The sequence below is a fragment of the Microplitis demolitor genome, chromosome 6 (genome assembly GCF_026212275.2).
Source record: "Microplitis demolitor isolate Queensland-Clemson2020A chromosome 6, iyMicDemo2.1a, whole genome shotgun sequence".
Classification (NCBI taxonomy): domain Eukaryota; kingdom Metazoa; phylum Arthropoda; class Insecta; order Hymenoptera; family Braconidae; genus Microplitis; species Microplitis demolitor.
In genome coordinates, this window is record NC_068550.1 from 5900758 (window position 1) to 5925600 (window position 24843).

The 24843-nt window shown below is 28.5% G+C and overlaps 1 protein-coding gene across 1 annotated transcript; it reads right to left on the reverse strand.

Annotated features, from left to right (window-relative positions):
* Window positions 1-620: 620 nt before the first annotated feature.
* On the reverse strand, window positions 621-24268 carry LOC103577644 (transcription factor Sox-1). The gene is made up of 5 exons (XM_008558384.3): window positions 23843-24268; window positions 21957-22252; window positions 12905-13099; window positions 12266-12417; window positions 621-2738 (listed from the first exon to the last, which is right to left on the reverse strand). The coding sequence occupies exons 1-5, from the start codon at window positions 23845-23847 to the stop codon at window positions 2133-2135; spliced, it is 1254 nt and encodes a 417-aa protein (XP_008556606.1). The 5' UTR covers window positions 23848-24268; the 3' UTR covers window positions 621-2132.
* Window positions 24269-24843: the final 575 nt, after the last annotated feature.

Genomic DNA, 24843 nt, shown 5'->3' on the forward strand with positions numbered 1-24843 from the left:
TTAACATCAATACAATAGATTATTTTTTTTTAATCAATAATAATAATAATAATAATAATAATAATAATAATAATAATAATAATAATAATAATAATAATAATAATAATAATAACTAATAATATTTAATAATGATAATAATTAAATACCAACAATGATTTACAAATTTTCGATGTGTTAACTTATTTTTTTTTTATTTTTTTGTTTAATCGAAATAATTATTTCTGTCGATTTAAATTATTTATATTTTTTTAAAATTTACTTTTCATGTGATATTATACTAATTAATATGATTATGATAAATTTATTTACAAAAGAAAAATAATAATAATTAATTATCTATTGTAACAGCAGTCACAAGATTATGATCAACAACTCAACACAGTTTATGTGAAAAAAAAAAAGGAAAAATTTTCTATTACTTTATATTTTATTTAAATACGTCAATGATATTAATTTTGAAAGGTCATTTTATTTTTGTTTTTTATTTTGACTCTAAAAAAATTTTTTAATTTTCAAATTTTCAATGCCAATTTTAAGATAAAAAATATATATCACATTGTTTTTTATCTAAATATTGTTTTCTATAAGTCCAATTTGAAAAAAAAAAAAAAAAAAAAAAAAAAAAAAAAAACTTAAATATTAAATTTTTATAATTCAAGTTAAAAATATCACGATATGAATTTATGTTTTTTTAGAGTCAGAATTAATTTGTCGGCAGATTTTTTTTTTGTTATGATTGTTTTACATATAATCTACATTGTTTTATGTTGTTTGTTGACGAAAAAACGCGAAGATCAACGAACGTAGCCGATTAGAACCGAACTAAGTCTAATATAACCCAACGGAACTAAACAGAGCGGATCATAACCAACAATTTAGATTACTCGTAAAATCAAAACAAATTTTTGAAAATGTCCGTCTCAAATCTATATGACTTGAGATAAATAAAAATAATAATCTTATATTTTAATTGAATTAATAAATCCATTAAAAAATCATTGATAATAAAATAAAAATTTAAGTTTTAATGACCTTGGAATATCTCCGGAAAATGCTGACAAATTATGATTAATTTTTTTTTAATTAAAAATATTCAAACGGAAAAACTTATTTACAGATTAATAGAAAAAAAAAAAATTAAAAAGATCCCAGTCTTTATAAAAAAATGAATTTATCAGCTCTAGGTGATTTTGTCTTTAAAAAAGCGTAAAACAATCATGAGAGATTAATCATCAGTAGACACATAACCAATCTCAATCAATAACATTTTAAAGAATTAAAATTAAAGTCTAAGTGACAGCCAGAGTAGTCAAATTTTGATAAAAACACTCTGACCTGTCCAACTAGGAAATAAAATTCAGATATGATCATATATGATGATCTATGAAGGCTTAGATTAAAAATGGCCATATATGAACAGAAATGAGCATATAGGCTTTAATTCACACCTGATCATAGATTATCATATATAATATACAATCATCATCTACGACCATAGATGTTTACGTACAGCTATATATGACTACATATATATATTTGTACCAGAAATGATCATATTTAATCAGCTTCAAGTTTACAAATCATCACATGTGATTTTATCTGATTGTTTTACAGGCATCAAATAAAAAAATAAAAAAACAATGTAACTAAAAATGTTTTTGAGAATTCTACAAATGTCAGGTTTTTAATAAAGATAAACTAGATTTCAATTTTAATTCTTTTACAATCGAACATTTCGATAGAGTTATAATTAAAAAAAAAAAAAAAAAACAAATTAAAATTAAGTTGTATTGAGCATAAAATTTTGCATTAATTATTAATTAATAATAATTATCATTTTTATTAATTCAAATTTAAATAAAAGATCTTTGCCAGTAATTATGCAAAAAAATGACCAGTATTGCATATTAAGATTAAATTAAATATATATGTCAATTGACACTGAAGCTAAAAACTTACTAATTACTTTTTAACAAGTTATGTATAAGATAGGCATTAATATGCCTAATATTAATAATTAATAATTAATTAATTATCATTGTATAGTAATAATAATAATAATAATAATAATAATTAATCTATAATGATGATTGATATTTGCTTACAATTGATGAAAGCTATGCCCTATCGGGTCAGAAGATTACAGCAAGTGGCCGACGGAAATCATTACTACCAGGTGCGGCTGTTGATGGATAACCAGTTGAGTACTGACTAATTTGTGGTGCTAATAAACCTTGTGGTTGCACTCCCGGTGGCCCTGGATAATATGCCGGAATACTGACACCAGGACTTGCTGCAGATGAAGTCGGTGTTGATGTTGTACTGGCATTTGATGAACTGTGTTGATCATTACGTTCATTGCTACTCATAGCACTGTTACCATGAAGATGGTGATGATGATGATGATGATGTTTAAGCATATCAGGTGAATCAGCTGTTGGTGAACGATTTGAAGATGCCGCACCTGGACTTGAATCTTCATATTTATTATTTGTATCGTAAGCGCTACGGCTGTAATCATTTATCGATGATTTGTCAGCGTATAGCTTTGATTGTTCAATGTATGCACGCGCATTGTCTAAATAACTACGTTCAGCGAAGTATTTTGTGCTTGATTCTAAATTATATTTTTGATCAGTGTACATCGACATTGCGAGACTACTTGGTGGCATGTAACCCGCTGAGCGATATTTTTCGGCTTCCATTGAGTATTTCATTGCATCCATTGAACTTACGACCTGTAACATAACCATTAAAATTTATTTTATAGATTTAAATATATCACTGGATACTTGTTGAATAATTTCAAATTAATTCTCGTGATTTTAACCGAAGTTAATTAAAATAAACAATCATTAATAAGACATTAGTTTGTTCTTATCAGTAGATTTCATAGAAATCTATCTTTTGCATTTGTCTTCATGGTGGAATTTTCAAAGAATTTTGCCATAATTCATCGAGTAGATTTCAAAAATACCATTAATTCAAAAGTTTATATATATATGTAATATAACGCGCCATGTTGCGACAATAGCGGCCACAATTTTTAACGGATCTTAATGAAACTTGGCACACTTATTCGATGAACGATTATCACGGTTAAGTTCGAAGATGAGCAAAATCGGTCAACTCGTTTAGAAATGGTGGATATTTGAAATTCCAAAAATAACGAAAAATTCTACTTTTTCGGCTTTTTCCGTAAATAACTTTTTAATGAGTATATCTATTCTTATAAGATAAAAGGAACTTGATAGTCGATAGAAAAAGCTATATTTTCCTTTTTGTTTTACGATAATTGTTCCACTTTTAATAAGGGTTCGAAATCACATAATTGACTTACGTGGTTATGGTGATAATGCCATTGTTTATATCTTTGAAAATTTTTGATAGGTGATTATTAAGTTGTATATATATATATATATATAGAAATCTACTCCCATTTCGAATACCGAATGGCCTTTTTAAATTTATCATAAATTTATTTAAACATCCAAAATTAGATTTAAGTAATTTTTTTATGGAATCTGTAATCTGTAGCAATGTGATAGTTACTTTATTTTTCATTTCATGTAGTAATATTTACGATATATTTCTCTCTGTCTATTGTCGAAGTTACAAAATTGAATAATCCCATGTAGGAACTTACAAGCTCTGACAACGGGGCTAAGCACGGACCAGGACTGGGTAACCCAGCTCTGGCTCCCCAGTGTCAGCCCTAGCTAAGGCCCAGGACTGGGCAACCTAGCTCTGGCTTCCCAATGTCGGCCCTAGCTTAGGTCCAGTCGTGGGCAACCTAGCGCTGGCTTTCCATCCTTGGCCCGAGATTAAACCAGAACTAGTAAGCCCAGCTCTGGCTTCCTAGTGTCGGCCCTAGCTAAGGCCCAGTCGTGGGCAACCTAGCGCTGGCTTTCCGCTGTTGGCCCCAAACGAGACCCAGTCATGGGTAACCCTGCTCTAGCTCTTCAATATTGGCCCAAGCTTGAACCAGAACTAGTTCACCGAGCTCTGGGTTTCCACGGTAGACCCTAGCTAGGACCCAGCTATGAATAACTTCTACCCATACAGGAAGCCCCCGAGTTGAACGACGGGGCCATGCCTGGGACATTATTGGGAAGCCCGTCTTGGCAAACCTATACTGTCCTATGCCTGGGCCATAACTGGTTAATTAGTATTGGCCATTCCAATGATTACCCAGGCTTGGGCCAAGACTGAATACCCTAGCTTTGGCCAACCCTAGAGTCACCCTAACATGGGCCAAGATTGAATAACCTAGCCTCGGCCGTTGGATGGTTACCCTAACATCGGCCAACACTAGATAACCTAGCCTTGGCCAAGCCGAGAGTCACCCTAACTTGGGAATTATGGTGGTAGAGTAAGATAATTAAGCTGGGTTCTTGATAAATAATCAATTAAATTTAATAAATTTTATTTTAAAAAATTATGTAATTATAATATAAATAATACGAAATTATTTTTTTCTTTCTTAATCGAAAATATAAATTAAATTGCTCTTTATATTTCATAAAACCGAGTGGTTGTAGTAAAATGAACAAGTAGAACATATAAAAGTTTCAATTGAACGTTAGTAGGTGCGTCCAGTAGCCAGCGTTCAAACCCAGCAATCAGAAGGACGGCAGTTCGCGCCCAGAGCCCAGCAGAATTTTCACCGAGTTTTTTTCACGTTATTTACTTCACTTAAATAGTTTAAACGTTAATGATCACAAACTCTAGTACTTTAATAATAATCAATTTTTTTTTTAATTGAATTTATGTGTTTTTTCGATGCATGGGCCAAGTCTGGCAACCAAGCATGGGCCAGGTCTGGCAAGCAAGCATGGGTCAGGGCTGGCAACCAGGCTTGGCACCCAGTTATCATTCCAGACTTCTACCAAGGCTGGAACAAGGCTGGCTTACAAGCTTGGTCCAGAGTTCAACATAGTTGAACCAAGCCTGAGCCAAGCCTGGGCCCGTCGTACTTTCCTATCTGGGATGAAACTCCATACAAATGCTGTATATGTTTTGTAAATTACTCCAGTTAATTTTCATTAATGCCAAAATTTTACCTCACTGGAAAACCGCGAGATTTTATCAGAATAAAAATAAAAGAAAATTAAGAAGGAATTAAAGTAAAACAGAAAAACTACTGAAAATATATTCGTCCAAAAATCTATGACTTAAGAATAAGCTTTAAAAAAATATAAACGGAAAGATGTTTACTTTCCGCAAACAATAGTAGCAATATTTCAATCAAATACTGAAGAATTGAGTGACACAAATACCCAGATTTTGAGTTGTATTCAATACAAAAGAATAGTTGGTGACCCGACACTCCCAATAGTTTCAGGTAATTATGTAGTTTGACACTTAAGACTTAATTTTAAGAATCTTAATTATTTAAGGATTTAAAAGGTTATATATTAGTTTGTGTTACTGAGGCAAACACAGTCTTAGTAATATTCTATTCGTCTATTCAGTCCCATTGTATTGTAGAAATTTAAATTTCAAGACGTAGGTAGTAGTATAAGTAGGTACTATAAATACTAAGATTTCGAGTCCTTTTACTACTACAACTATACTAACAATACTATACTAGATATATATGTATATAAATGTATTATGACTCGTGCGATGAAGGATCGTAGGATCCAACCAGACCTATAGTCGTCTACTCGTGTCTGTCCCTCTTTTCATGAACGATTAACCGCTCTACGCTTTCCGTGACCATCTCAACTGGGTTATCAAGCTACCGAAGAGAGTATAAGCTCTACGGGGCGGTAGTAGTTAATTACGGATGAAATTCCAAACCCAAACGGTACGTTTACAGGCTACTGCTTTGACCCTTATAGAATTAGATACTATACACTTCCCAAGTGACCTTTCGATCTTATCTTTAAATAAATTTATACGATACATATTTGTATACATATACCTTTTACATATATATGTATACATATATTTTATGGCTAAGTAAATACCGGAAAAAGATAAATCTGATAAATAAATTAGAATAAAGATTTTTTTTTTTTTCAAAATGATTGTGATATAAAAAGAGACAGTAAAAAATTTTAGGAAAATCGCAATTTTAATTTTGACTTAAATTTTTTTATATTAATATACGAGACTGCAGGTAATATATAAAAATATATGTGAATAAGAGGATTAAATAAACTTTCGATTTTTCATTTAAGTTACGAATTTATAAGAATGTTTTACTATAAACAAAATGGCGTTTATGATTTTTTAAAATGGCGGGTCTTAGAATTGTCAGGCAAGTATGCGCTGTGGGTAAGTGTGCGCGAACCCATTAATTTCGGACTGAAATACATGGATTGGCTTACACTTACCCACAGCGCACACTTGCCCATAATGAACGAAAGTTAATTAATAATAGAGATTTGAGTTTTATTGATGCATTGACTAAAAAAATCAATGCAGAATAATATAAGCCGTTGTAGTTAAAATTTTATGTCAATTTGCTGAAATTTATGATATTTGTCAAAACCATAGTAACAGGAATAGAAAAAAAATTATTTAAGCTATCAAAGCAGTAGCCGGCAGTAGCTAATTACAAAGAATAGCAATTACTCAGTAATTAAAAAATAAAAGAATAAATTTATGGGTGAATATTATCATTAAAATTGGTCGTGACCAACCTACTAAACTAATCACTATACTTATAATTTATGAAAACTATATTATATATCACTCTCACTATTAAATTAGTAGCAATAAATAATAATCACCTATATACACATATGTATATTTTTTCCAAACTATACTTGTTTGAAAAATATGTGTATACACTAGTCGCGTTTAAAAAAAATTTAGTAAGAATTTAGATCATAAATTTAGGAATTATGGAAATCGAAAGTCTTTATTTTTAATTTTTTTCTCGACTCGTTTTGCTTGTTTTTTTTTTTTTTTAAATATACGAATGAATCCTTCTATCATGCACACAAAAGTAGCAATCGCTATAAATTTCGTCATGGTGTTTTGTGTCGTAGAATGGGCTTTGTGAATAATAATATGATAAAAATAATAATAATAATGATGATAAAATGAAATATAAAAAAAATATAGTTAAATATATATATATACATATGAGATTGAGAATAATAATAATAAAATAAAATAAAAAAAATATTAGAAATGAAAAGAAAGATATTCGTAATTCTATAATTCGTTGAGATGCCGCATCGGTCCTTTGTCGGGTCGTTAAGCGGCTTTGTCCCGGTGTATGATTTACACCAGTCTAGTTCCACCACTTGTTCCTCACCTTCCTCTACGTCCAATTGATTATCACTAATGTAATGTAAGAGACCATCTTATTTTTTATACTATATTTGATATTATAGTATAGCCTTATATGTAAATATATATGGATATTTATAATTTTTAGTTTCATTTTTTTGGTGTAAAAAATTGTGGTCATTTCCATTTTTAAAAGGACTTCAATTTTTTATTTTAACTCGAATTCAGGTTTGTAGCGATACATCATTTTTTTTTTAATTATTAAAAGTCGTATTTATATTCAATAAAAAGATAAAAATTTTTTTTAATGATTGGGTAGAACAAGTTTAATAGTAATTAAAATATAATAGCAGTAGCTATTATTTTCAATAGAAATTTTGAACACGGGGTAAGTTGAGTCATCTATAAAAATTATCTTGTTAATAAAATTGTATATTTACTAATTTTAATTAAACTTTTTTTTAAGTTAGAATTTAGAAATTTTTTTTATTAAAATTTGACTACTGGCTTTTTTAAAAACTCAGTGACTATTTTAATAAAAATATGTTTTTTCAAATGATCACTTTATGATTGCAGTTAAAAAAAAACTTTTTTTCAATAACTTCAAATCAATAATCACTTAGTGATTTTAAATTAAAAAAAAAATTTTGCAAAATAATTTGGAAAAAAAAAAATTACTAAGGACGTAATAAATACATAAAGCTTTTAAACTTGAAAATAAAATATGACAGTAATTTAAAATTTATTGTACCCGCATACTAAGGGATTACAAGTCATTGTAAATTCAGGTAAAGAGAAAAAAATTTACAAACTTGCTATTGTCCATTATATTTAAATTTTGAAATATTTCATTTTCAATTCACTATTTTGCAAAATTCTTATAACAATAAATAATTAAATTTATTTATTTATTCATTTATTAAAGAGTAGATTAAAGAAATAAAAAATAAAATAAATGATCAATAAATTTAAAAAACACGATCATTATACAATACAAATATATTGTTTACACCTGACAGTCAACGGTATTTGTTACGTTAATTAACCGTCGCTTTCAGAGAAAACCGATGGACGATCAACATGAATACACGTAGAGTATTTTCGTTTTGTTCATCTGGCTATATAACAACACCACCGACAGCTTATAATGCCCGTCACCGTGCCAACGTGATAACGGTAAACATTGTGTTTAAATACAACAACACGTTCTTTTGTTAACTATTGTTACTACTATTATTATCATCATTATTATAATACCGTCATTATATTTGTCTTTTTTTTTTTTTTTCATTCATTTCAAATAAATAGTGTTTACATAATTTTTAATAAATAATAAATTATAAAAAATTACATCTTTTTTTTTACTGCATGGATTAAATTTTTTTCTTAAAATTTTATTGGAAAGAGCTTTTTTATTGGAAGAAATATTTCTGTATTCAAATTGACGGAAATTAATTAAGTACAGAGATATTGAAGTTTTATTGGAGCATTGACCCAAGAAATCAATGCACTGCAATTTAGGGAGATTTGGTTGAAATCTTATGCCGTTTTTATTTAAATTTATGAAAAGTGTTTTTGCATGGTTGCTTTTATAAAAATTTTGTGTTATTTTGAAAAAATATTTTTAAAATAATTATCAGAAAAATTTTAAATTTCAGAAACGAATGAAGTTCTTTTTTTTTTTTTTTTTTTGTTTTTTTTTTTTTTTTTTTTTTTTTAAATTTTATAAAATTCAAGAACAAATTTTCTACTGTCTAAATTAGTTAAAAAACGATTTCAAGAACTTTTGAAGGAGTGAATTTAGCCAAAATTATTAAGAGACTTTTTTTGTAGAGCATTTAATTTCCTTTAAGAATATTCCTTGACTTTTTTCTGAGTTCTGATTTTTACATGAATTACAAAATTCCAAAGTTGAAAAATAAAATTGTAAAATCATACCAATGTTCAAAGCATGATTATAAGAAAACGGATCACTTGGCGAAAAATTTAAATCAGACCTTTTTTGTAGATCATCTGATTTCTTTTAATAAATGTATTCAAGTCAATTTCGTGTATCTCAATGGCTTGGGAGTTATGAGACAAAAACCCGGTCAGTAAAGAAAAATCAAAAATTGCAATGAAAGACCTCTTAAAATATATATATATATATTAACAGCTCAAATATTCATAGTAATTTTTTTGTCATCCCAAATAATATTTTCGACATACTTTAAAAGAAATACAATCGATTTTTTTGGCCCAGTCTCGGATTTATAATAAAGAATGAAAAGTATGTACATTTCTAACAGTTACTATTCAAATAAACAATACATTTCATATATATTTACAACAAAATAAATTTTGAAAAAACAACTGAATCGTTTTTCCGTGAATTTTTTTTTTAATTCTAAGAATTGGATTGTCTAATGAACAATAAGAATTTTAAATATCTTTACCTATTTAATCCTCTATGTAATTATTTTTGAACCCCTAATATCTTCATGAATTTTAAAATATACTGTCATAAATAAATATAATCTAACGTAAAGTCTCTTATACCGTAACTTGATTACCTATCTCAATCCCTCATCACCTTTAAACAATTTAAAATTTTAAAATTCATAAATTAGTCCCTACAAAGCTTATTACATACCTACAAAAGTACATATTTGTAAACGATTATATTACTCTGAGAAGGACAATAGTCATAAAACAATTGAGCTTTTGTATATATTTGCAGCTGGCAAACTTTTAAACTGTTTAAATTGTAAATGTAACAAAACGTAAATAAAATTTTACGATAGTTAAATTATAATTCTTTAAAAGTAAAATCTCAAAGTTATATATATTATCTATTGTTAAGAAACTGAATAAATTTTACCTTTTGTACCATTTGTACAATTTATACAATTCATAAAATATTTTTGTCCCATTTTTTATTTTTTTCCTTTTTTCCTCTAACGTCCACTATTTTACTTTACAAAGTAAAACCTTAAAAGTTCTTAAGTACCCTACTAAGAACCTAAAATAAGGATTTCAAGGATTGACATTTGCACCTACAACCAAAACTTTCCAAGCCTTACTTGAATACTGAATTACCATTTTGAATTCACCCAAAAAATGTACAACTATTATCTACAGTAATAACTTAACAACATGATTGTAGTTTTCGTAATATAGGGTAACAGACCCAGTACTCGGAAAACAAAATTGACAATACTGGTTACTGTTCTAAGCAGTAATCGACGAAAAATAAAGGGAAAAATATATTTTAACATGATTGATTCATATTAGAACAGGAATGAGCCATTGCTTTACACGTACTATTACTTTTTAAACAGTAAACTAGTGCTGTGCTACACATGAAACATATAACTGATTACTATTTAAATGGTCACCGTTTGTAGTTAGAAGAGTATACAAACCTCTAAGCTCTTGTTACTGTATATAATGCAAAAACTTACTATTAATTGAGAGAAATGGTTACTTAGATCTCGTAGATCTCATTAACATCCAGAACAGTATTCTGTCCTTTTACTAAATATAGGTATACAAACATTTGAAACGATTGCGTACTAGTTTCCTGATGGAATGCTAAGTCTTTTAGTGAAAATTATTAATTAAAACTACTGTTTTTAGTGGTTCATTCTGAACTCGGGTAATTTGTAGTATTTTTAACTAAATATTGTGGTAAATTATTAGAAAATAGACGTACTTTAATATAAAATTGATGAAAAATGTAAACTTTTAGAAAAATATCTTCATTTTAATCAAAGATGTTCAAAAATTTGTTATTGGAAATTTGAAAGTTATTAAAACAAAGTATACTTCGTATTTTTCAAATATCTGTAAATATTGAGTTGTACGAAAAAATGGTAAGAGAGCTTTTTTGTAGAGTTTTAAATTTTTTACAAAAAAGGTATCTTATACTTTTTCAAAAATTCCAATAGTTATCTAGATATTTTGAATTTAAAATTGCTTGAGCTCTTTTAGACCCCTTATTTTATTTTTCGATTTCCATAAATCATAGATCTATATAATAAAAAAATTAGATCCAAGTATACTACTGGTTTTATATTTGCCTAAATCTAAATGACTTCCAGTCATCAGATATAAACCCACAATTAAATATAATTATAAGTACCCGAAATTCGGAACGTTTTTCGCACAACGAAAAAAAATTGATGTAATTCGACTGCTTAAGGGGTAGTTCCCGAGGTCGGGGTGGCCTAAGATTTTCTGCTGACAAACTAGCATCTATAAGCAAAGCATTTCAGAAATCTAGTCATCAAGTAGATTTTTTACTTCCCAATATTTTTTTTTTTTTGTTGCGCGAGAAACGTTCCGATCTTCAGGAACATAACTATCTAGCGTTAAAGCTCATGATTTTTGATTACACGTTTTCCAATGCGTCCTAACTTATAGATTTTTATAGTACAGTATCCCTTTTATTTTTTTCACAGTAATATATTTCTCAACAATTGGTCTTTTTTTTTTTTTACTGGTAGTAAACTATTGAATGGATAGATTTTTTTTCTTTGTGTTAAATAACTAAAGAAGACACAACCTATTGCTTTTTTTGGTGAATTCCAAGAGTCGGTAAAGGTAAACGATGTGTCATATATATACACACATATATATAAATATATATATATATATATATATATGTATATATATATATATATATATGTATATATGAGAGTATAAGGGTGCTTGTCTATTTAAAAAAAAAAAAGAGTGAGAGGTATCGGTGAAGAGAATAGTCAATAGTGTTCTACGAAAAGTCCCCAATAGAATGAATAGACGAAGATGTAGATGAAAAGAAAAAAAAAGGAGCTAAAGAAAGAAGTAATAGTGTCGAGGTGTTGGGTTAGCTATTCATGGTGAGCTGTTTAAAGGGGGAGGAGTGACTGTTTCAAAAAGCATTATGAATCGAATGTGAGTATAATACCGTATAAGAATAGATGAATAAAAATAATAAAAGAAAAAAATATAAAAATATATATAAGAAAGAAATAGAAATGGAAAAACTCACCTGGCCAGGTGCCCCGAGACCAGCAGACATAGCGGCAGACTGCTGGGCAGCCGCTGCGGCCATACTTGCCATACTTGCTGCTGATAATGTACCATAAGCTGTTGCTGGTGCATAGTATGAGCTCATTCCTGGTTGTCCCATTGTACCCATGCCTTTAATTTTAGTATACATTTAATTTATTTTATCAACTTTATCGCTAAATTTAATTACAACAGTAAATATCTAGCAATTAGGGGCAATATATAGCAAATATTTGTTTATCATAAAATTTTTATTGATTTAATTCAATGTTTCTTTTTTTATTGGAATTTATTTATTGAGACAATAAAGTTGATTGAATTGGGAATCATTTGAGTTGATTGTAATTATTATTATTATTATTTTTATGATTATCAGAAGGAAAGGATGCAATAAGTCCGCGTATGTTAGCAAAATATTTTTATTAAGCAACGTTTTGTGACTAATTGCCACTTCATTTATTCCATCCATTACCTCTGATAATCATTTAAATTAATAAGATCAGAATCTATTATCAATTATTAATTTTTTTTGGATGATGGCAAATTTTGAATGGATTTTAGCATCGGAGACTATAAAAACTCTTAATAAATATATATATGTATATATGTAAGTATTTACCGGAACGTAAAACATCCATTGGCACACTAGCGTAAGGAATACTGTAAGGATAGCCATCTTTTCTAAGGGTCTTTGGTTTACGTCGTGGTCTGTATTTATAATCCGGATGTTCTTTCATATGGTCGGAACGTAATCTCTTTGCTTGATCAATGAATGGACGTTTTTCGTGATCTGGTAATTTTTTCCATTCGGCTCCTAAATAAATACATTATTTTTTTATTTACAAACAGAATACGAATATGTCTTAATGCATTGTTTTTTTTTTATGTTCATAATTATTATAATTTTATACACTACAGAAATTTATTGCGATTCAAAAATTTTATGTTTATTTTGGTTTCAAGTATGTAATACATTATTAAAGATCATTACAGGTGAATCTATAAAATTCAAATTTATTGAATGATGTTTAAATAAATTTTTTTAATCCAAAGAAGATTTTTGTTTTCATTTTACATATACTGAAAAATATTTCTCGCAACAAGAAATCCTTTTTTTTTTTCTGTATTTTAATTCCTCAGATTTTGATTTATTTAAATTTTCTAATGTTAACAAATTACTCGAAAATTTTGAATTATTCGCGTATTCCACTACAGAAAAAAATTTTCTCAAGGCACAACATTTTTACTCATAAAAAATTTTTTGCATTATAAATTGAAAACAGAAACTTCTTTAAAACAAAAAAAAAATCTTACACTAAGAAATCTTTTTTTGCCATGTACTAAATATATATATATATGTTTTTAATAAAAATGTTTCTGTACAATAATTTAAATCCAGAAAAAAACAAAATATATATATATATATATATATATATATATATATATATATATATATATATATATATATATATGAATGTATTAAAATTTCTTAAAGATTAGTGACATGTAATTGTGTTGATAACGTGTTAATAATTATTATTTACTTAATACTTTCTAGTTACATATAATAGATATGTATTTCTATTGTATACCGTATGCATATAAAATATATATATATGTTTATGTACAGATTGGTGACAAATATTCCTTCGTCACGTCCTTTTGGTTGCTCTCGTCGAGGCTCGTTAAATCGCAATTGTGCTACATCATTCTGCATAATCATGAAATCACAGTACACGAAGGGAGTTATCATGCTTGCTTAATCAATTCGATTCAGTATAAAAATAAAACAAGTTACACATATGTATATATATTATATACATATGTACACATATGACAAAACAAAATTTACCAAAAAAGAAAATAAATAAACGAAACTAAATTCTAGTCTTTTGTGAACCTCTTATTCATTTCACATGTCTAACTGTCAATCAACATTCTCACACCGAAGGTCATTCTAAATAATCAAAATATATATACTTTATACTCTCATACATTTTTTTATTTTTTGTTACTTATAAAAATATAGTTTATTATAATAATAATAGTTCAAAAAAAGTTACTAACTTTAGTCTATATATTTTTCTATTAATATTCTGTTTATATTATTTAAATTATATATATTTATTTAAATATGTCTTCTCTATTAATCAAGGGTATTCATCAGCTGCTGAATTGTCAAGTCAACTAACTCAATTACTTTAAATATTTCACACAATATAATGTATGTTAGAGGCAAATTTTTTAAATAAATACACAGAAAAAAAAAGATTTCTTGGTGCAAAAAATTTTTACTTGCACTAAGAAATTTTCGCATTATGAATTAAAACCGAAAACTTTCTCGGCCCGAAATTAATATATTACACACCGAGGGGAGTAAGTAGGAAATTTCAACCCGAGTGTATAATTGCTTGGTGGCAAACACCCGAATTGGGGCATCCTACCTTCTTTTGTAATGTCCATACAATTTTTTTACTATATCTGCACCTGAAAATTTAAATTTTTGCCGCTGTTTTTGAGAAAAATATCGCATGCGCTAATTTCCATTTGTTTTCTTAGAAGAAAAAAAATGACTTACTTCTCTACAAACAGGGCAGGAATTTAAACTTTCAGGTGCAGATCCGATAAAAAACAGTATACACACCACGGAGGAAGGTAGGACATCCTAATTCGCGTGTTTGCCACCAGGCAGTTATATACTCGTGTTAGAATTTACTACTTTTCTCCCTAGTTGTGTAATATAGAGTTATGTAAAACAAGTCTGCGGTAACCCATTCATTTCGGACTGAAAAGCATGAGTTTACGCACACTTATCCACTGCGCACACTTGCTCCACATAACTCTACTATTCTTGCGCCAAGAAATTTTTTCCAGTCCTAAGAAAATTTTTGTTTTCATTTCATAATGTAAAATTTTCATTGCGCGAAGAAATCCTTTTTTTCCCTGCGTATGTATACTATGTTTACTATAATATATATTTTGCTATGTGAAGTTTTTATAATTACAAATTTTCGACCTTTTTCCCGTTTTATCATAAAACTATGTTCCGATTTTTTTTTTTTTTTTTAAGTACAAATTTTTCCAATTTCCATTAGACTATTAAATACCAAATAATATAACGCATAAAACAAGTAAAGTCTCATTAGTATTCGCAACACGTTAAACAAACACACAAAACAATGCCGTAATAACAAAAGACAATAATGTAAAACTAGCATCAGTTAATTCGGTTGTACTGTAGCGCAGGTAACACACAACATAAAATACATAAACGTTAAATGAATAATGTTACTCTTGTATTATTACACAAATACATCCATAACAATTCATACAAATAAATACAATCCATTTACAGCACCACCTATTGCCAAGTAAACAAAATACAATTGTACTTTACATGTCGATATACCTTCAAACAATATCATAAACAATGTAACCAGTATTATTAAAACGGGTTTGTTCTCTATTATTCACTTTGTTTTGTTGATAAAAAAAAAAGTTTTTTTTTTTTATATAACCATAAATCGACATTCTTCAACATGCCTCCGTGTATTGTTTGTCGTCATTTGTATTAGCTTATGTACTTAACAAAAAGAAAAAAAAATTAGTGTTAGCGACGAAAAAATGATCAATAGCATGTCAAGTACTGCTTTTTTTTTTTTTTTTTTTTATCAATGGAATTACATCGTCTACCAATATAAGATTGTATATATACCGTAGTCTAGTAAATATATATATGATTTTCTACATTGTACAAACGAGGGTCGTATATTTGTTTAGAACAATGCTAGTACTATACAACGGTATTAGCAATGGTACATACACTATATATATATATATATATTTGAGAAGTAATACACTACTCACTTTTTAACCCCAACTCATTTGTACTTGTACTCAAAATCTTTTTCTTTCTCTTTCTCTTGTACGTTTTCTCAATTTAACTCTCTTACATACACCTTATTCGCTTACGTACTTTCATACAACTATATATATATAGTTGTTGTACAGTGGGAGATCGTAAGCGACCAAAAGCTTCAACAACAACAATAGCGCCTGCCTTTCCGTCCTTTCGCTAGTGAACAATACCATTTATTTAACATCGTTTAAAAGTACAAAGCCTGTTAATTAATAGACGAAGACGATGACGACAACGAGTATAAGGTAAAAGAGGACGGTTGTTGTATGTACAAGTTATAGTGGGCGCCATCATTGCAAACTTTCTACATTTCAATCAATCTTCATGTGGATAAAATTTAATAATAAGGTATTTGTTAATAAATAATTGACATTTTAACGAAAAAGAATGGCAATTGATACTTGCAAATAAATTTTTTTAAAAATTACATCAATGAGTTGATTATGCGGCGGATCGGGGGTACAATTTTTGAGACAAGATGTTATGAAATTTTTTAATAAGGCGGGGTAGTTTGGTAAATTTATATTTTCTTGCCCAATTTTTTTCCATATATATGTATAATATTTATTTAATATTTCATGACGTACTTTCCGTAATGTTTCATAATATATTTTAAAGTCTGTAAAAAATTTCTTTTGATAATAAAAACTAAAAAAAAAAAAAAAAACAGTAAAGAAAGAAAAGAAAATAAAAGAATAGTCTCGGCAAGTATATATACATCGGCAACGATCATTTTTAATCCCGCATAAGAGAAAGTACACGCGTGTGTTGCCATAGTAGGGTGTTTTGTACTGTGCGACAAAGGCACGTACTCATTGTCCTCAGTGTGCGATTCAATGGACGAGGAGTCGCAGGTTCCTGTTGTCCGGGATTTTTCTCGTTTCGTAGATCCCACCGGATGTTCAAGACTTTGAATATATATATAAGGCATATATATTATACACATATACCCGCGCATACATATATAAATATATATATTTTAAATCTATTACGTATATTAGTAATAGCATATATTTATAAATGTATAAGAATGCGTTATTATTATTTTGATATTTTTTTTTTTAAATTATGTTATATATATTTTGTTAAATTATATGTGTATACATATTGACAATGATAAGAAAAAATCTGCTTCATCATGATAAAAGCTTCAAGTTAAAATATACGGGACATAAAACAACTTTTCTTTGATTCAAACCCTCTCTTTCTTTATACATATATATACATAAATTTTTTTTTTTGTCACTGAAGTACACCCTTACTTTTTTTTTTAACAAAAAAAATATTGTAAATTTAAATTTGTTTGTTTGTATGTTTATCTTTTTTATTAAAATAGAAAAATTAAAAAAAAAATTTCATTAATTAGTTAAAATATTTTACTTCAAATTATAATTAAGATCGATGACAAAAATATGAAAAATTTATTTTTAAGATATACTTATAAAGTGCACATGAGTCATATTTATATGACTCGTTATTTGCAATTTTCAGTATTAATACAACAAAAATTTATTTGTTTACTTATTTAAATGATTCATAAATTTAATCATACTGAGAATTTTAAATGAACATTTAAAAATAGCTTGGTATTGAAATTTTCATTACACGGAAAATATAAATAAAAATATTAAAAAAAAAAAAAAAAAAAAAAATTATGGCAAATTAACTATGTATGTATATTTTGCATATATCTCTGTAAATATTAACTTTATCCGAAATTTATAAGAAATCTTTTTTGTAGCTCTTTAAATTTTTTACAAAAAAGATATCTTTGATTTTTTTGAAAAACTTGATAGTTTTTATAATATTACGTGTTTAAAATTCCAATGAAATAAATTTTAAAAAAAGTTATCAATAAAAACATGTGATGGGTTTTTTGCAAATATCTCTGTAAATATTGTGTTATTCGAAAACTTGTAAGAGACCTTTTTTGTAGCTCTTTAAATTCTCTTCAAAAAAGGTCTCTTATTCCTTTTTAAAAAATTTGAAAGTTATTGAGATATTTCAAATTTTAAATTTCAAGATTCAAAATGTTACAAAAAAAACCTGTAATTGGTTTTTTACAAATATCACTATAAATATTGAAATATCCAAAAATTTATAAGAAATCTTTTTTGTAGCTGTTGAAATTTTCTACAAAAAGGGTATTGCGTACTTTTAAAAAAAAACTCAATAGTTATCAAGATATTTTGATTTAAAAATTCTGCAAGTGACAGAAATTCAAAATTTCCCAGTTCCTTTCGGACTCAATTGGCCGTTAGTGCTTATAAAATATATATAATATAATATAATAAAAAACATATAAATAATTATTGTAAACTAATAAAAAACAAACGCAAATTTTCAAATTAGTTAAAACGTAAATAAAATACATATTAAAAGCCCAAAGTTTATTACCAGTCAGCCGCCGGTCGGACACTGATATCTACTTAAACTGACAACGTGATTACGCATAAATAAGTATTTAATGTAATTGCGTATAAAACACGATAGATCGTTTTATCCAATTGATTCAGAAGTACACTCGCGTGTACTACTATACATACTACAATAAAAGGGGATCCCGTCAATTATATAATGAAGTACTAAAAATAACGAAAACCTCCCGGTTGGACTTGGACGTACGTATGTTGCAAATATATAAAAAAAAAAATTTATTTCTCATACTATTGAGTCGGCAATGGATACCGGGATAACAATTTTAACAATGGAGTTACTTCGTAACGACTTTTCTATACATATATATAGTATAGGTTTTTTAGTTATTTATTTTTATTCACAAATAAATGGAAAATGTGAATAAAGTGAAGGGGTTTATCGTGTAAAGTGTGGGCGGAAGCTTATACTATAGGTAGTATTAAAAAAGGGGTAAAAGCGCAAGCGCGCAAGTACACTCAGAGTGTAGTTGCGCGCCTCATTCGTTGTCGTCAAGGACCAGATAGTCGTAGAAGGCGGAGATGGGTTGGTTCAACGATAAAATGAGGTAAAATGAGGGAAAGAGGGGGAGAGAGAGAGAGGATTACTGAAGGGTTTATATTAATAAAAAATATAAAAAACTATGGTATAGCTTTTTATTCACGGGAATAAAGGGGTGGAGAATTAAAGAAGAAAGAAGAAGTAGAGATAGAGGATGAGAAAAATCAGAATATGTTCTTAAAGATGATGGAGAAAGTGAAGAAGGTACGGAATAAAGAATAAAATATGTTGAGGTGAGGACAAAAAAAATCTTTGTGGATTTCCGGGTATTTGATGGAAATACCATAGCAAAAAATGCCTTTCGTTTTGTTAGATGTACATATATAAATATATATATATATAAATTTCTAAGGTCGTTTCGTTACGCCTGATGGATTTTACTTTACAGTAGTGTGTACTACACACGCGTATATACAGGAAATGTCGCCCTTTTCCTCTAACCTCTATTACTTTATATGTATATATATATATATATCTATATATATATACATATATGTTTGTCGTCTTTGGTGAGACTAACGAGACGGAATAAGGGAGCCACTGTGGGCTCCTGAGTACTTTATTGTAAATGTGTACTATACCGCGATTGAGTATCTGGCTAAAAGCCGCTTCTTTTTTTTATTTGATTTTTTTCTCTTACGTTTTATCGTTTGCCGCAAGTCTAGCGAATAATTTGCCGCGCAATGCCGAAAAATATTGTATAAGGATTTACAAGAATTTAGTTTTTTGTGATATAGAGACGGATCAAACGTTGGAACGTTATAATGGAATTTGTCCCAACCGATTTAACGGATTGTGTACGGTATTAGGGACAGAATAGATAAGGATTTATAAGTATGTAGTATATTGTTAACGATATTTTAATTACTGAAACTATCTTTTGCGGTTGGTTTAAATGGTACATATGCACAATAAAAGGCTCGGAATTGTGTAACAAAGGTTGCAGAATAGTAAAACTAACCGCGAATATCGCGGCTGCTAAATATTACCATCGACATTTGAATAAATTTTTAAGTGCAGTAATTAAAGGACTGATTGAAGTATTTAGATAGACAGTTAAGATAGTTTATTAACTACATATTTAGTTGCTGTAACTATGTATTCGCACTTTTCTGAGTGCAGTAATAACTATAAACAGAAAAAAATGATTGACAATAATGTTATGTTCAATAGATAATGTCGTTTCAATCAGTAAAATTATGATTTTAATGTTTAAACTGCTATAATTAACAGTAAATCGTTGAAATATACTGCTTGACTATTTAAAATTACTACTTAAACCCTAAAAAACTACAAGACACTTGTCAAAGAAATGCATCTGTTATTAATTTCTGACGTTCTACTCAGTAATATTTACTGAGGTTCGGCCGAGGCACGCTGTTGACGAGAATCTCAGTAATATTTACTAATATTTTCTTTCCGTGTAACTCTTAGTTCATATAAATTTAGTTTTTTATGAAACGAAAAAAATTAATAAATTTCATTATTGTTTAGGGTTATATTGATGACAATAATTTTTTTCAACGGAAAGATAATTTTGTGTTCCAAACATCAATTAACTACTCTCTAAAACGAAATAAATGAAAATTTGCTATTTGCTAGTGAATTCCGCAAATTTACTTTTGAAGAGTACAGGAAAAATTTTAATTTACGTAAAAGAAATGAAAAACGTACGAAATTGCTTACCAACAAATTGGTCAATATATGTATTACACGGAAAAAAGATCAGTGGAAAAATTACAGTTTTTAGTGCAAAAACAACGCTATCGTGTAAAAAACTTCTAATATACGGCTGCCTACTTTCAAAACACAGTAAGGGAAAAATCTTTCAAAATCGATTTTTTAGTATTTGTAGTGTCAGTGGAGTCTTGTTAAGATAATTCAATTCATATTTCAGAAATTTTATTTTTGTCAGTTACTGTGTTGTGAAATCGGACAGCTGTATAGTTTTTATTGTAATAATCGATACTATATACAGTCGAATCGCGTTATAAGTCCGGCTTGTATCTTTTCCTTTTAACCAGACTCGCGTTAATATGAGAGAGACACTAAGCGGATTTATAACTCGACTGTACTCCTTGTAATAAAGTAATTACAATTATAGATATGTACCAAATTTTACAGTTTCTGATGTATTTTTAGTTGAATGAAACTTTATTATGAATGAAACGCTATTGAAGACTGAAATAAGTGTAGTCAATTTTATGCTACACAGACAATACATAGTGGAAAAATAACAGTTAAAAATATCAGCAGTCCCTCAATTTCAAAACCGTAAAAATTAAATTATTTATAAGACGAAGTAATTATTACAAAAATAATTTTTCCTTAAAATCTCGTAATTTCAATTTGTGCCAGTAAATTCAAGCAGTTATTTATTTATCAATGAAATTAATTCTGTTTAAATTAATCTCTTGATTAAAATTGACTGTGTAATTAAATTAACAATTAATATCATTAAGAAAAAAATCCATTAAAAAAAAAAATTTTAAACTACGGATAATTTTTTCCTGTACTTAAAATTGGCTAAAAAATTAAAGCAACAGTTTGTTTTTTTTTTTTGAAAATCAAACGTAAAATTTATCGCAATAAATTTCTTAATAAGGTAAAAGGACCTAATACGCGATCAGAGAAGTGGTACTCGATCACTTCATGCATTTGTATATCTATATTTAGTAAAAGTTAGTAAATATAGACATACAAATATATGAGTGATCGGGTATTAGTTCCCTGATCGGATACTGGGTTTCGCGTTATAAATAAAATAAGTACTTACCTAATCGCTTAGATATTTCCGAATTATGCATTTTAGGATTGTCTTGTGCTATTTTTCGTCTTTGCATCCTAGACCATACCATAAACGCATTCATTGGTCTCTTAATATGCTCAGATTGTGGTTTTTTATTAGTAGCATTTGCGGCTGATGCCGCAGCATTTAACGAGTTAGCGAGTGAAACACTCATTTGTCCAACTTCAACATTTGGTGGTGATGAAGCTGTACCAGTTAAACACTGCATGCCACGCAATGATTCGGAAAATGATCCCGCACCATCACACATATTTCCGCCGGCTCTAAAAATAAAAAAGAAAAAATTACAGTATAATTAATACCTTCCAACTCATTATTAATCATCCATTAGATAAAAAATTAAGCTAAACTAAATTCCCACATCTACAGAAAAAAAAGTATCTTGAGTCAAGAAAATATTTTGGAAGACAAGTTTTCGGGAACCAAGTCAAGAATTTCTTGAGCAAAGAAAATTTTTGTCCGTCAGAGAAGATTTCTACTTTACCCGCGAAAATTTAAATTTTCAAAAAAATTTTCTTGAATCAAGAATATTTACCTTCAGTTGAGAATTTTTTTTCTGCACTAATTGTAAATTAAAAATAATATTTCTAAGTGCACTCAAGACCCTTAAACTAATATAATTACGTCACCAATCTTAAGAGGATTCATTAAAAAATAAAAAAAAAACTTATGCGGTTAAAAGAACTTTTTTTTCACCCTTAGCTCAAATTATTTTATTTCTTTTCCGGCTTATATTTATATGGTAAGGGTTATAATAAAAAAAAAGATCCCTATAACTCGTAGGTTGAGTGTCATTCAACAAAAGTATAGTAGGGATTAATAGATATGTACGTATAAGGTCATGAACAAGGGTGACAAAAAAGTTTAATGGGGGCGGCAATGGGGCACCGAGAGTTCAGTGGTGGCGATTGTCAACTAGGGTCATGGATAAAGGGAATAAGACACTACCCTTACCATATATATTTATATACATACATATATATGCATGGATGTATGTCTCTGAGGGGGAGTAAGAGTTTAACAATATGGAATAAGTGAAAGAGAGATTATTTTATACGACACAACACGAAAGATGCTGGAAGTAATGGTAATGCTTGTTGACAAGGGATGGAATTAGGAAGCGCTAATTGAATGTTTAGTTCGCTTGTATGACCTTAGGGGTGTGTTTTTTTTTGTTTTGTTTAGGGAACCAACACCCAAGTACTATTTATTACCGTCGACACAAGGATTTTAACCCCCTGGTGTTTTGTGTCCTAATGTTTTGTGCTCAACTCACACTAGGAATCTTCTACTAAATCTTTCTCGCTTTTATATACGTCTTTCTAACGGATATTGTGGTCAAGTTAAGAATCATCCAAGTCAGTCAGTTCGGCAATTCAAATTTTTTTTTATCCAATCGCTAATTAGATTTAACTTCAAATCCATCAAATTATTTTTGATAGTAATTAATATTATTTTTGATACAGACCCTAGGCTTTAAAATAAAAATTTTAATTTAAAATTTTACGGTTCGTTTTAAAAATTAAGACACCAGTTAAAATTAAAAAAATAATAAAATTCAAATAATTTATTGGGTAAAATTTTTTTTACATAACGGGTTATTTAATTTTCTGAATACTTTAGTATAAATAAGAAAATTCAACTAACGGTTTTATTTTATTAGTATTCTTGGAATTTTATCTAACAAAAAATTCTCAGAATTTAACGTTAGAGAAAAAAAAAATTAAATAACATACTAAAAATTTTTTCTTGGATAATTCCAAGTATTCGACAACACAATGCAAGTAAGTCTGTTTCTACTAAATTCTTAGAACATAAACAAAAAAAATATAAGTACATATTTATATATTTACCTCATAAAGTTGCCGGCGGCACGTTGATAATCCAGCTCAATGATTTAGCCGTAATTTAACACGTTTTAGTAAAAAATATATACTTATATATATATAAATATATAAAAATTAACAAACAGTTTACAATAATAACTAAATAAATAAATCACGTATCACTCGCACTGCACAGTTTTAAATTCACTTCACAAAACAATTGTTTAAAACAACAACAAAGAAACTAAAATGAAAAAAAATAAAATAAAAAACACACGTGATCGGGCGTTAAAAATAAATTTAAAAACACGTACAGTGTATAATTAACTAAAATAAGTTACGAACGTGTTTAGTGTCCGCGTGCTGGGTTATTTTTGATCTAAGGCATGAATAACCACCAAGTAACTCGTAATACCTCTAGTTCTACCTCTACTTCTACAGTCTACCTCTACCTATACATTAGCTGTACCCTGTACACTTACCCCCACTACTGCCAAGTTATCCCTACCTCTAAATAATTTATCCCTTCCGCAAGGAATATTTACCCCCACAACTAACCGCGAGTTAACTACAATAGCTAACTGTGTACAACTGACGGGTGATGTTTCCCGTGACTACCGATTATTCGACCAATGAAACAGCTTTGTAGGCGTGGTTATACACTTTGTATTTGTATACTTTAAAGATTACTATTGGCTGAGTTGTATTAACGGGGCAAACCCGCGGAATATTGTATGGACAAATAAAGTGTAATAGTTGAATACAAGTGTGTGTTGTATTTTGTATTATGTAGCATAGAGTACTGAGAGTATAGAGTACACTGGAATCTTGATGATTTTGTGGTACTATTTAATATATATACATATGCAGAGAAATCTGACTCTTGTGTAAGTACTTCTCATTTTCAACGTTCCCGCGTTTTGTTAAAAGACTCGGGTATATAGACACAAATATATATGGTGGATTTTGTATATAAACAACAAGTAACCGAGATGGTTACAAGTGAAATACCTCTACCTCAAAGCTTA

What these genes read in the sequence shown, in the direction of transcription:
- LOC103577644 (XM_008558384.3), bottom strand. An exon ending in AATGGATGTTTTACGTTCCG is followed by an intron (nt 12,418 to 12,904) that starts GTAAATACTTAC and finishes CTAAAATTAAAG; the next exon opens with GCATGGGTACAATGGGACAA. An exon ending in GTCTCGGGGCACCTGGCCAG is followed by an intron (nt 2,739 to 12,265) that starts GTGAGTTTTTCC and finishes GTTATGTTACAG; the next exon opens with GTCGTAAGTTCAATGGATGC.